General features: G+C 50.0%; 2 protein-coding genes and 1 long non-coding RNA gene across 4 annotated transcripts in view; 1 reads left to right on the forward strand and 2 right to left on the reverse strand.

Annotated features, from left to right (window-relative positions):
* Positions 1-638, reverse strand: part of GDPD1 (glycerophosphodiester phosphodiesterase domain containing 1) — a 30,997-nt gene extending 30,359 nt beyond the window's left edge. For both annotated transcript variants that reach the window (XM_077919528.1, XM_028708367.2), the window contains exon 1: positions 369-638. In XM_077919528.1, the coding sequence (XP_077775654.1) occupies positions 369-504 (136 nt within the window). In that variant the 5' untranslated portion in view covers positions 505-638. The remainder of the gene's footprint in view (positions 1-368) is intronic.
* Positions 639-796: 158 nt separating this feature from the next.
* Positions 797-4,777, forward strand: LOC114585572 (uncharacterized). Its single transcript, XR_013390866.1, has 2 exons — positions 797-959; positions 3,923-4,777. It is a non-coding gene; the product is annotated as an uncharacterized LOC114585572 (long non-coding RNA).
* On the reverse strand, positions 4,774-11,526 carry SMG8 (SMG8 nonsense mediated mRNA decay factor). The gene is made up of 4 exons (XM_028708361.2): positions 9,500-11,526; positions 8,707-8,852; positions 6,499-7,374; positions 4,774-5,279 (listed from the first exon to the last, which is right to left on the reverse strand). The coding sequence occupies exons 1-4, from the start codon at positions 11,418-11,420 to the stop codon at positions 5,082-5,084; spliced, it is 3,141 nt and encodes a 1,046-aa protein (XP_028564194.2). The 5' UTR covers positions 11,421-11,526; the 3' UTR covers positions 4,774-5,081.
* Positions 11,527-13,063: the final 1,537 nt, after the last annotated feature.

Below are 13,063 nucleotides of genomic sequence, written 5' to 3' on the forward strand. Positions count from 1 at the left end.
CTGTTTGTTCCCTGCTCTGGGATTGAAAATGTCCAGTTAAGAGAGGGATATAAATACTGCGAATATTATTATTAGTAAGGCAAGACCCTACCCCCGCCCCCAATTATCATTATTGTATGATTCAATTTGTAACAGCTTCCCTCCCATATTCTTCGGATAGCCTCAATATTTAAAAAAATCCCGTATTTAATAATTACAAATGGTAAGGTGGGCAACCCCCCTCCTCCGCTTTTTTCTCTCTCAATTGCTACGCCCACTCCCCAAAATAAAGCTGCGCCCCTTCACAAAAGAAAAAAAAATCCTGCCTCTCGATCTGACAATATATATGCATATACATGAAGACAACGACGCCCAGCGGCCGCCCTCACCGCCGCGGTGGGAGATGTGCCGGCATCGGAAGCGGTGGCGCTTGGGTCGGTGGAGCAAGCCCGGGTACTTCAGCAGCAGCGCCGAGGTGAAGAGGTAGCCGCCCAGCGTGGAGAGGAGGTAGAAGACGACCGACATGGTCGCTCCTCCTCAGGCGGCCGAGGAGGAATGGAAGGCGGCAGGCGCCGAGTGCTGCGGAAACGCAGCCCCTCTCGCCTAGTACCGCCCGCTCCCTCCTGAGCGGGGGTCTGAGGCGACCGGCCACCGCTCCCTTGTCTTTTCTCCGGACCGCCAGGGAGCCCCGCCCACTCCGGCAGCGCATGCGCCAGTCCCACTTGCGGTTGGTGGAGGGGGGGTGGATGATGATGATAAGGATAGCAGAGATGTAGGCGCGAGCGCGCTCGGCGCGCTGATTGGTCGGCGAAGCGCGCGGCCCGACAATAACGATTTTAGCGCGGAGCGGCGAAGAATGTTGGCGGCGGCGAAGGAAAGAAAGGGATTGCTGCTGGCGGTGGCGATGGCTCCGCTGTGACGTCACGGGCCGTCGCTAGGTCGCAGACGCCCCGCCCACCGCGTCCAATACAGTGTGTGAGGTAAATCTGAAATAACGGTCACTCTTCCCCTCCTCGCGCTTTAGAATAATGAACGCCACCAACGTTTAAGGAATAATAATTAACAACACGTTAAAACAGAAGTGACAATAAAGCTTAGTATTTCTAAGATAATAATGATGATAATAATAATAATATGAAGGCCAAGCAATTGGGTAGTATTCAGTGTACATCCTGCTCCGACAAGAACCACTGAAAAGGAGGAGCATGACTTTGATTTAAGTCCATCAGTTTCAATGGGGCTACTCGTGAGTAGAACTTAGATGGATACGACCCATTACTGTTATTGATGTTATTTCAAATTCTTACCTGTCCTTCACCATAAGGTGCCGGGGTGGAGTTGCAGAAGTCTATAAAGTATCTTTTTAGCCATTTTTTTTTTAAATGCTACTTAATTAAGGCCACACTAAGGTTCTAATGGTCAGGGGTCCCTTTACTTTTACCTTTAAGGTTTATACTTTTGGGCAGTGTCATATACAAACGATATTCAACAGACTTGCGCACGACAATTACTTTATTAATTCATCCTGACTAAGACACCCCTATTTGCTTATGCTACATAGACACATGCCCAAACCTTTAACTCCATAATAAGGTTTTAATAGACTAAAACAGACCAACACAGACACTAAGCAGTCACTCTATTAGTTGCAGCTATTGTTTAGTCCAGGATGCAAAAGAGGCTGTGATTAGTATGGTAATTCTAAGTTAACATTTTTGGGGGGGTATTTTATTTTTAGTGATCAAGTTCTGGCTCAATAGCTCAGTCAGTAGAGCATGAGACTCTTAATCTCAGGGTTGCAGGTTTGAGCCCCAGGTTGGGCAGACGATTCCTGCACGGCAGGGGGTTGGACTAGATGACCCACACGGTCCCATCCAACTCTACAATTCTATGATGCTCTATGTGAGCAGAAGCTTCTGAGAACAGCTGTACGATGCCATTGCTCTTTATTCCTGCCAGCCCTTCCTCAAAACCTACCTTTTCCATTAACACTTCAACACAACCCTCTACTTCCCAAACTCTACTTGCAGGTGCAGCTTAAAGTGCCCTTCAGGTATCCTTGGACTACAACTCCCATCAGCCCTAGGCAGCATTGGCCAATGGTCAGGGATGATGGGAGTTGTAGTCCAGCAACATCTGGAGGGCACCATCTTGGATACCACTGCTCCTCTGTAACAAAGCACTGTCTTGTATAATAGAAACAACCATAAATTGTTTCCTTTCCTCTGTTTCATTTGTGGACAGATTCTAGTTTGTGACCTCCTTGGGACAGAGACCTTTCCTCCTGAACTGTGGTCCAAACCACCATGCAAACTGACACCAGCTTATCAATAACTTAAAGAAAAAAATCAATCTGATCTGGTTTCCCCAAAGAGGCCAAGGACATCTGCAGCACTTCCAACATATTTCTGTTCAAAATGAAACACTGATGTTCCATAACTTTCAGTTAATTGAAGATTACTCTTTAGGGAAGCCGAAATACCTTCATTCCCAACTTTAATTGTGCTGAGAGCCCCCTAGTGGGCTAGTCCAAGCAATTGCAACCATGTGGTTCCTTGAAGTGCAAGGGCTTCCACAAGCAAGCCTCAGATGTGAATGACAGGCATTATTCCATAGGATTACAAATCCCTTCATAAACCGCCCTTGCATGTTCAGCCAAATCTCAAATACTGGATGCACAGCAGTGGTGGGAAACCTTAGGCCTGAGGGCTAATTGCGGCCCTTTACGCCTCTCCACAGGCCACATCTATCTTTGAGTGCCTTTGCCTAGCTGGAATGCGTCCTTGAACTGTGATAATGTTTCTTGCTTGCCTGATTGGTGAAATGTATGTGTAGAAACCTCTGACATTTTTAAGGCTATAATGTAGCATACATTACAAAAGCAAAAGTCTTTAAGAACTTGCCAAAGTTTGCTGTGGTTGACAGAGTCAAATGCTTTTGTGTAGTCAAAGAAGCAGTAGTAGATGTTTTTCTGGAACTCATAGGTTGCTCCTTTATAGCTGCAGCTGTGCTGCTTGAATTTGGCACCTTCCCTGTTGTGTTGCTTTCAGCAGGGATTGGATACACACAGCAGCGATCGGGGGTCCCAGAGCATATCCAGTCCCTTAACAAAACAGCACAGCAGGGTAAGGTGTTGAATTCAAGGCACAGCCAAAAAAAATGAACATTCCTTTGCAGCTGTGACTTAATCTGCCCTGTACCCAAAGTCATATCATGGCAGGTTATAGACAAGTGGGTATGGCTTGACCAGATCAGCCTTGTGGGCCAAACAGGGAGAGCAGGAAAGCCAAATTAGGCCTGAAGGCTCAAGGTTTCCAACTGCTGACAATCCCTCACTTGGTTACCTGTGTAGACCCCATCCTGGTCACTAGGTGGGCGGGTTATATTACTGTTTTCTTTTTAAGGTCCTAAATGACTAAACACAGGCTCATATCTGCAGGTGTGCCATAAAACTGAACAAACATTGTGGGGTTATTTGCAAGAGTGCACCAAAGCCTTTGGCTGTTTTCTGCAGGAGCAGCAGGTGGAGCCACAGTGCAGAGAGGGAGAAAAGGACAGCTCAATTTGAACAAGGACTTGCATAGTCCAAAAGGTCATTGGCAGGCCTTGCTCCTCTTTTAAAGGCAAAGGTTCAAGGCCAGGAATGTGCATAGATTAAACAAAAAGCAAAAAACATCTGACCAGGCCAGAGTATTTCCCAATCATGTTTGAATAATTGTAACATGCTATTCCACATCTGGAATTAGCTGGAAGTCCAAACCACAGAGCAGCAAAAAAACAGTGCCCTTTGTTGTTGCAACACTTTAAAAGAATCACTGATGTTTAAGAAGTTTTTAGTTCAAGTTCTGCTTTTTTATATATAAAAAAGATCTGTCCACATCAAATATCTGTTTCCTAATGGTCTGTGTTCTTCCTTCACACCCCTTCTCCTTTTGTCAAGCAGGAGACAATTAGCTGCCAGATGTATGTTTTACCAGCTTCAGCCAAGATTGCCTTTTGGCAGCTTTGATTGAATTACCTTTTATAGAAGATGGACATGACATCCACACTTCAGTACAATCCTTTGGCTGTCTACTCGGAAGTAAGTTTCATTGAATTCAGTGGCATTTATTCCCAGGAAACTGGATAGAGGATTTGGAAACTTCAGTTGGTCCAAAGGGAGGTGACCAGAATTACTAGGGGCACCTGATGACTGGAGCATATAATTCTAGACTTGTGCTAGATCCAATGATTACCCACAAGGATTCTTATATAAAGCTGCCCACATTTTAAGATCTATCTTGGAGGCCCTGCTCCCTGCATGAATGATCAAAGTGGCTAAACACAAGAGACAGGGCCTTTTCAGTAGTGGTGCCGATGCTTTGAAATGCCCTCCCTGTGGTGACTTGCCTGGCCCTGACATTTCCTGGAAAGAAACAGAAATTATGCAAATAGGCATTTACCATCTAGCTCTGCTGCTGTTTCTAACTGCTGCCTTTTATGGTTGGTTGCTTCTAATCCTTTTTAAAGTGCTTTATTTGTTCTTTATCGCATCATTGTGTCCCACTTTTTTTTTTAGCGGCTCTGAGTATTTATTGGTAAAAGAGTGCGATATAAACATTAAATAGTAATAATAATAATAATAAATAGCATCCAGAACGTCCTTTAATGCAGCACTTTTTAGTTGATTTTTCATATCTCTCTTTGTACCCCCCTCCTCCTAAGAGCAAACTCCATCAGCCCCAGCCTGCAGGGTGAGGATATACTTCATTATGTCGTTGCAGCCACTTGAATACAATATAAAACAGTAATGACTTAAGAGCAGGTCTTATGTTTTATTTTTCCTTTCTTCATCTTGATCCACAGACCTTTACAAACTAGAACTTAATTTGGCTCCCGCATTAATATACCCCACCAGTCCAGTGTCTCTGATAGGACTTGGCACATACATATGGTTTCAACACCGGGACTTTTTAAGTGCAATAAAATCAAAGCAGTGATTGCTGTGTGAATTCCAGCTGTTGTTAATCAAAATCCGTCATTTATAATGGGGTGGAGGTGGGGGGGAAGGAAAGAAAATACTAAACTCCAAAGCCAATTCAACTTGTGTGGTCAAGTAAGTCCTATTGTATCACAGCTTTTAATATTCCTCGAAGCACCTTGTAACTCATGAGCTGCTGGTTTTCCTTTGGAGGGAAGGACGGTCCGCGTTCCGTCACGTAGGCGTAAGGAAACCGAAGAACCCACAGTCCATCGGAAGGAAGTTTTATCTCTTGTTTCTCAGGGTAAAAGACAGGGCAAGGAGGTGGCCCTGGCTGAACCTAGGAATGAAAGAGAAACAAACATAAACAAAATCTCCAGACAGGTAGCTGTAGCAAAATGACAAGTCTCTCATAAGAAAAGCCTACTGGATCAGGCCAGTGGCTCATGTCTACCCAGATACCTATGGGAAACCAGGATTCAAGCACAGGAGCAACTCTCCCCTCCTGTTGTTTCGCACAACTGGTATTCAGAAGCATACTGCTTGCTCCAGCTGTAGAGGCAAAGCACAGCCATCATGGCTCATAGCCATTCATTGATAGCCTTATCCTTCATGAATTTGCCCAGTCCTCTTTTAAAGCCATCCACTTCTCAGCCTTGTGGCTAAGATCAAGTGGTCTCATGACACACTGAATACAAATAAAAGTAACGCGGCATAAACCAAGGGTGAGGAAGCATTTCCACCCCAAGGGCCACATTCATTCATGGGGAACCTTCTGAGGGGCCACATGTGAGCCGTGGGTGGGGTAACAGGCAAAAGTGAGTGATCTATGGATGTGCCTCTCAGGCTACACTCTAGCCATGCAAAAGTCAGGGGCTTCTACATAAGCCCACTCTATCCAGGCAAACAAGAGGCATTGCCACTCCCCCAGGACACATTCCAGTCAGGCAAAAGCACTGCAAAGGGCGTGGGGCCTGGAGAGAGAACCCCAAAGGCCACAGAGAGAGCGAGAGCTGGAGGTCTTAGGTCCACTTCAGGACCTGAAGTTTCCCAAACCCAGCCACGATGTGTGATACTGAAATGGCAAGCCTATGAGTGCCTCCAAACAAGCAAAATTCACAAAGCTATTTGATCTGCCCTCCGCTTCAAAAGAACTGCCTTACTCCCTGGGCCAGTCACCCCCTCTTAACCAAACCAACTGGACAAAGATAAAAACTGCAGGGGAACTATGACCACAAGCCTTGGAAAGGTAGGATGTAAATCTAAGAAATACATTTAGTATAGGCCTAGCATTCTGCTGCTGCTATGGATTACCACTACTCACATTCTAAGAACATTCACCAAAACACAGGTTGAAATACTGATATGTCAGTCGCTGCGGTTATCTTGTGAAGACTTATATTGCACAGCCTTCCCCTGACCTATAAAACCAGACCCTGCCATGTGTGCTAAGAACAGCCAATGGCCCATCTAGTCCAGCATCCTGTTCTCACATACGCCAGAAACCCACAAGCAGGACCTGAGCGCAACACACTCCAGCTTTTCTATAATCTTCTCACCTGTGGAGTCAGTACTATCTGCAGCGGAGCGTCAGGCACCACAACAAAGAGTCTCATCAGCTGAGCATAGTGCGGCTTCAGCCCCCGCCCCGGGTTGGACGACAGGATGTACAGGGGCATGTCGGAGTTGAGAGCCTTGAGAGCCGATTCCTTTGGCCCCCCTCCCATCACCTTCATGACCTTCTCGGGGCCCGAACACATGAACCTCCGGCCGCGGGCATCTTCGTACTCGAACCCCACAAAGGCCCGGGCCACGTCGTCCCGCCGCCTCCCTCTGCCCATGACGACTGCACTCCTTTTCCCGGGGACAGCCTTGTTAGGAGCCGGCCAGGAATTCGTGTCCAGCTCCCCCTCCTCTTCCGTCCGTGTCCGGATGACAATGTCCCAAGGCATTAGGTAATTCGTTCCCAGGATGAAACCCTGCTGGTCTAAGCCGGTGTGGAAGTTGTAAGCCTTGGCAGGGCCGAGTTTTACCAGCGACCAGCTGGAAAACTTGGGCAGGAGGCCCTTGGGGCAATTGGAGTGGAGCATCCCTGGCAGATACTCAACCGTCGAGGCTTGGCGGTCAACCAAACTGGGCCTCTTCTCTCCTTTGGAGTCAGCTGCCTGCCCGTGAGACTCCGTGTTGTTCCCTCCGCCCTGAGGGTCAGCTGGGTAGGTCCCCAGGCTGTCCGTGGACTGGCCCAGACTGAGCGCTAAGCTCAGGCTGGTGCTCTCCCCCTGAGTCTGCGGCTCCTTCTCCTTCAGCTTTTCGGCTTCGCCCTCTGGAGGGCTGGGCGACGTCTCATTCTTTGCCGGTGCTGGATCTGGAGTGCTTGGCTGGAAGATGGGGAAGTTGATGTGGTCCAGTTTCCCGCAGCATTTCTCTTCCAGCAGCTAGGAAAGCAAAAGAAAGGGGTAGAAATGAGAAGGTTTGCAACCTAGAGCCGGGTGGGGAACATTGTTCAGCTTGAGGGTCGTGTTTCCTTGTAGGTAACCTTCTGCGGGGCTGCATAACAGTGGTGGATGAAAAACAGGTGCAAAAGCAGGTGGAGCAATGAATGAGATTCCTATCTTTGTAACACAGGCCATAGCCCAGTCATGCATAAGGCAGCCGTATCTGCACACAGATACACACACCCCTCCATCCTTCTAGGTCAGGGATCTGCAACCTTTAAGACAAAAAGAGCCACTTGGACCCGTTTCCGAAGAAAACAAAACTGGGAGCCGCAAAACCATTGCGACATTTAAAACAAATATAACACCGCATATATTGTTTCTTACCTTAATGTCCGATCTGACAGCGGGCAGGAAGGTGACGTCGGGACGGTGCGTGACTAAAGCATTCACCGCCCCCATGCGACGTCACAGCCAGTACAGCGCCTGCCACAGTGGGGAGTGTCGGGGTGCACAATGCACCTCCTCCCCTTGCTAGTATCCGCCCCGGAGCCGCAGCAAAGGTGTAAAAGAGCCACATGCGGCTCCGGACCCACGGGTTGCAGACCCCTGTTCTAGGTGAGCAAGGGCCATTGTTTCCCTTCAACCAGGCTATGGTCGTCTTGGTTTAATTATTTACTGGTGTTTTATCTTGTATTTTATTCTGTGGACTGCCCCAATTATAATAACAATTGTCCCAGCCCAACGATGCATTCAAGCCAGGCAAAAGCAACTAATGTGAATGTGGCCTAAAGGACGGGTGACTTGGGGAAAGTCCTGAGGGCCAAACAGAGGGGCACAGAGAGCCATACCTGGGGCCAGAGGTTCGCCACCCTTGCGATATAGAGATGCCTCCAGGAACATGCTGTGTAAAAGCCCAAGGCCTGGAAGCTGGATATCCAAAGGCTGCTGGGAGGTTGTGCCCCCCTCCCTCCTGGGCAGCAAAGGGAAGAGGCACCTGGCTGAAGACTCTTTAGTTCAAAAAGGGGTGGGAAATCTACTGCCCCTGGCCTAAGTACAAAAGCCCTCTGTAAGCAATCAGCTTAAAACTTTGGGCAAGAGCAATCTGACCCTTTCCTTGCAACTTGCTGGGGGGAGATGAAGAGGGAAGCAGGAAAAGCACAGGGGTGGGTCGGCAGAAGGAACAGGGAAAGTCAGGAAGCTGCCCACTTGCGGCCCAGATTCCAACTGCAGAAGGCAGCCCCTGACAGATTACCCCAGAAGGAGTGTGGCTGTTAGTTTACCCATCTATCTAAGAACTGTATCGGCAAGAGGAAGGTGACAAATAATTACCTGATAGAAATCGTAATTTGCTGCTTTGATGTCGAATGGGTCATCCCGGGGTGCTTGTTTCCTCCCACAGTTGCAGGTGCCAGTGGAGCGAGCTCGGCTGTTATGGTACAGGACAGGTGGGTTCCTGTCTGGTTCAGGTTTCTCCCCTAAAAAAGAGAGCCACAGAAGGAAAACTTCCATTAGTTGGTTCCTCTGACTTTTTTGCTTCTTTAAAAGCTTTGAACAACACAGAATCCAGAAACTTGAGAATCATAACCCCACTTTTTTCGGTCCAAAAAAACCACGCATTTTGGAAGTGATGCAAGCCCTTTTTATCCCGGAAAACATTTGTTGCCACAGATTTTATTCAAAAGGGTGTTTGTCATTATACTGAATATTTTGTACTTGCTTTTAATGCAGATAGGACAGATTAAAGACCCCTAAGTCTCTCTCTCTCTCTCTCTCTGTGTGTGTGTGTGTGTGTTTGTGTATCTATCCATCCATATATGTGTATATAGAAAGATGTGACATGCTGAAAGTTTCACCTTTCAATTAGGGATCCCCCACTCTGGAAGTTGAACATGTAGCAGGAAATGATTGAACAATATTGTGAAGGACAATGAGGGCTAGAAACCTAAAAGATTAGCAAAAAGACTCTGCCTTCCTGCCTAGTGCGATCTGGCAGGGCCCATTTCCAAACTTGTGTGAGTGTATATTAAGTGAGATGCATATGTAAACAAATAGAATATTGGGAGCGGAGGAAGGAAGACAGTCCAGACCATGAGCTTCTAAACCCTGAATGACCTGAACTTACCCGATTTCGGAAGCAAGTGAAATTTATGCACACAATGCTGGTCAGTCAAGCTCCTCTCTTCGCACAGCTGGTGCCCGTTGCTCCAGAACTTGTAGCAGTCTTCGTGCAGCTGCAGGGCGTACTTGTGAAAGGCTGGTCCCCGGGCGTGCTGGCTGTAGACCCTCAAGGCCTGGGCCAGCTGGTTCTTGTGGACAGTCATGGTATAGTTGTGGGGCAGGTTGGACTGGTAGGCACTGTGGGCCATGGGGAGGGCCTTCTGGCAGCGGTTCTCTGAGAACTTGGTGTCAATGTCCAGGTAGCCTTCCAAAACCTTGATGCTCCCCATGATTTTGGAGGTCAGCTCCCCGATGGCCGAAGATGGGTCGCTGTCCTTGCCTTCAATGGCCACTTCGTACAGCTTCAGGGCTGTGGCCACCCACTTCTGGTAGGTGGGCAGCTCAAAGTGGGAAGGCTGCGGGTTCCTCCCTACACTGTCGTCAAAGCCCTTCTTGCCCAGGACCAGCTCCACGTGCTGGAAGAGGAACTCCTTCAAGGTGCAGTCCACCAGCTGCCCCGAGGAGCTGGAACTGCTGCTGCTGCTCTCCACGTGGAAAGACAGCTGCTGTCTCCCGTGCCGCATGGCCTGGTACCTCCGAGGCCCAGCCAAGGCAGGCGCCAGCGAGGCCTCCGCCTCCCGGGTGGTGCAGTTGCTCCGCAGCTGGTCCAGCAAGACAGCAATGGGGTCGTCACCCTCTTGCGCCCCGCCGGCCACGATGTAAACAAAAGCCTGGTTGGCCGGGACGGTGAAGAGGCAGTTGATGCTCTGGTTGGTCAAGACCCGGCTCTTGCGGAAGATGCGGTAGATCTGGTCCTCCAAGGCATGCTGGAGTCGCCGCTTGGGAGAGTGCTTCTTTGCGGGGGGCTTCTCCAGGTGCCCACAGAACTCCTGCCCCCTGCCGGGCGCGGGCTCCACCTTCAGGGCTCCGTTGAGCTGGAAGAGGAAGAGGAGGCGGGGCGGGCAAGGCCTGCAGTTGAGCTTCCAGTCCTTGCCAACGGGGCAGTCCTTGATAGCGGCCTTCAGAGAGGGCAGCACCTTCTGCCGCAAGCCGTCCAAGGCTCGGAAGACCCGGTCGTAGGTGATGTCGAAGGAGCAGGTGGGGTGGACCATGAGCAGGATGTGGCAGACAGAGAAGAGGTAGAGGAGGCTGAGGCAGTGGAGCTTCTCCTGGTGCTTCCAGAACTCATGGGCCTCGGCGTGGGGCAGCTGGGAGCTGCCCGGGGCCAGGAGGTGAGCCCCCAAGCTGCCAGGCCCTCGGGCATCCCCCATGGCATCCAGGTCCTTGCAGGCTTGCAGAAGCTGGTGGCTGTCGCAGATGGACGTGAGGACCAGGTAGAGCACCTTGCAATCCTGGCTGTAATAGGCTTCCAGGAGGTTGTAGTCGCCCTGGGAAGAGGAGGCGGCAGAAGAGGAGGCCGAGGAGGAAGAGGAAGCGGAGGAAGAAGCCGAGGGGGAAACGGTTCCTGGGTCTGCGCCGCCGCCGCCGCCACCGCCTTGCCCTCCTGCACTATCAGTTCCTCCAGCGGAAGATCTGGCCTCGCCGCCGCGCTGGAAAAGGGGGAAGACTTGCCTGTCGCACACCGTGTTCACCAAGGCCGCCTTCTCCGAGCTGAGCTGCAAGGCGGTCTTCCCGAAGATCCCCACCACGCAGACCTCTTCTTCCTCCCCCGGGGTAACTACCCCGGGGCCGCTGCTGCTGCTGGTGGTGCTGGTGGTAGGAGCAGCGGGGGCGGCAGCGGCAGCAGGAGCAGCGGCTGCAGTGCTGGCGGCAGGGGTGGCGGCAGCAATGCCAGCGCTGCTGCTGCTGCTGCTTCCCCGCTCCGCTCCAGCCAGCAGCAACTCATGCAAGCCCACGGGGCCTTGCACCGCCGTCGCGCCCACCATCCTCGCCTTTTGCAACGGGACCGCGAGCCTCCCTGCAGGGCTGCTTTGTCGCCCCCCGGGAGCAGCCGCCGTCCGAAGCCCGGGAAGCACGAAGGAAGAAACTGCGCAGGCGCGGGGAGGAAAAAGAACGCGATATGTGTCGAAGCGGCAGCCAATAAGCCGCCGCGGCTGGAAAGGCCTTCTGCGAACGTAGAGATGGGAAAAAGTGAAGAGGGACACTCCCAGCGTCGGAAGGCGAGATTTCCCCTGTTGTTTCCACACCCGACCCCTTCGTTTTGTCAGGTTGCACCCTAGGCAGGCTTCCTAGGTATCTAGGAAGGTATCTAGACTGCATCATTCCACACCACTGAACGTGTTGACAGGGGTTAATGGAATAATAATAATAATAATAATAATAATAAATGGAAGGGACCCAAATGGTCATCTGGTCCAACCCCCTTGCAATGCGGGGTTGATGGGAGCTGCAGCCCAGCTACCTTTTATTGAAATATGTGTAGCCTGCATTTTTGGTTAAAATAAATAAATCACAGCAATATTCGCTTGCACGTCTTGGTTTTCGCGAGGTGAGGACGGGGACCCAGGATTCCGTCCCCAAGCACCCTCCCAAATCCTGCTGCCAATCCAGCAGGCAGGAGACAAAGGGGAAAAAAAGATCTGCAAAGTCAAGCCAGAAGGTGGAAACGTTGTGAGAGTCTGCTTTTAAAGTCTATGTTTGAAACAAGTCAGGGCAGGGAGGCGAAGGACTCTTTCCTTGCACATGCTCAGACATCACTATGAAGCCGCTGTGTCCCGGAACTGCCCTTCCTCTTTCTGCGATCCTCCGAATGGAGCACGTGACCTGCTACAGGCAGGGTGTTGCTGTCAGCGCACGCCCTTCTAAGTCAACGTGCACAGGATTGGGCCCTTAAGCATTGCACAGGTGTATAGCCTTGCGCAGCTTTTCATATGCTAACAACATATGATCTAAATTCCATGAATTCCCCTCTTATTTCTCCCCACGCACCTGTTGACAGATGCAGATGTGTGCTCGACGATTGTCATTAAAGTCCTTTTTAAGAGCAGGGCTGGGGAACCTGTGACCCTCCGGAAGTTGCTGAACTCCAACTCCCATCAGTCCCAGCTAGCATGGCCAATGGTCAGGGATGATGGCAGTTGTAGTCAAACACCTAGAGCGCTACAGTTCACCTTCTTAGAAGCAAGACAGAAAGGTCCGAAGACGGTGGATAGGGGACAGAGGCTACGTATCTTGCCCACACTGAGCAAAAAGGTATAACTCTGCACGATCTGCAGTACAGCAGCTAGGTTCCAACTCCCAACCATTTATCAATAACAAGTAAAGTAGTTCTCCAGCACAGATTGCCTTATGACAAATGCCTATCAAACTCCATGATTCTCTCCTGTAAGAATATAAATATGTATCTGTTGCTTTTCACCATATCTTTTGTGTCGCTATACTGGCTACCTTTAATGTTGTGTGTTTAAATCAGTGAGCTGTCATAACTCAAGTGCAGATCGGCACAGAGCAGGCATCCCCAAACTCTGCTCTCCAGATGTTTTGGGACTACAACTCCCATCATCCCTAGCTAACAGGACCAGTGGTAAGGGATGATGGGAACTGTAGTCCCAAAACATCTGGAGGGCAG

The sequence above is a fragment of the Podarcis muralis genome, chromosome 15 (genome assembly GCF_964188315.1).
Source record: "Podarcis muralis chromosome 15, rPodMur119.hap1.1, whole genome shotgun sequence".
In the NCBI taxonomy this organism is placed as follows: Eukaryota; Metazoa; Chordata; class Lepidosauria; order Squamata; family Lacertidae; genus Podarcis; species Podarcis muralis.

Coding starts and splice junctions, on each gene's coding strand:
- SMG8 (XM_028708361.2), bottom strand. CDS start 11,420: ATGGTGGGCGCGACGGCGGTGCAAGGCCCCGTGGGCTTGCATGAGTTG. Junction 8,853..9,499: donor TCACTTGCTTCCGAAATCGG/GTAAGTTCAGGT, acceptor TCTCTTTTTTAG/GGGAGAAACCTGAACCAGAC. Junction 5,280..6,498: donor AGATAGTACTGACTCCACAG/GTGAGAAGATTA, acceptor TTTCATTCCTAG/GTTCAGCCAGGGCCACCTCC.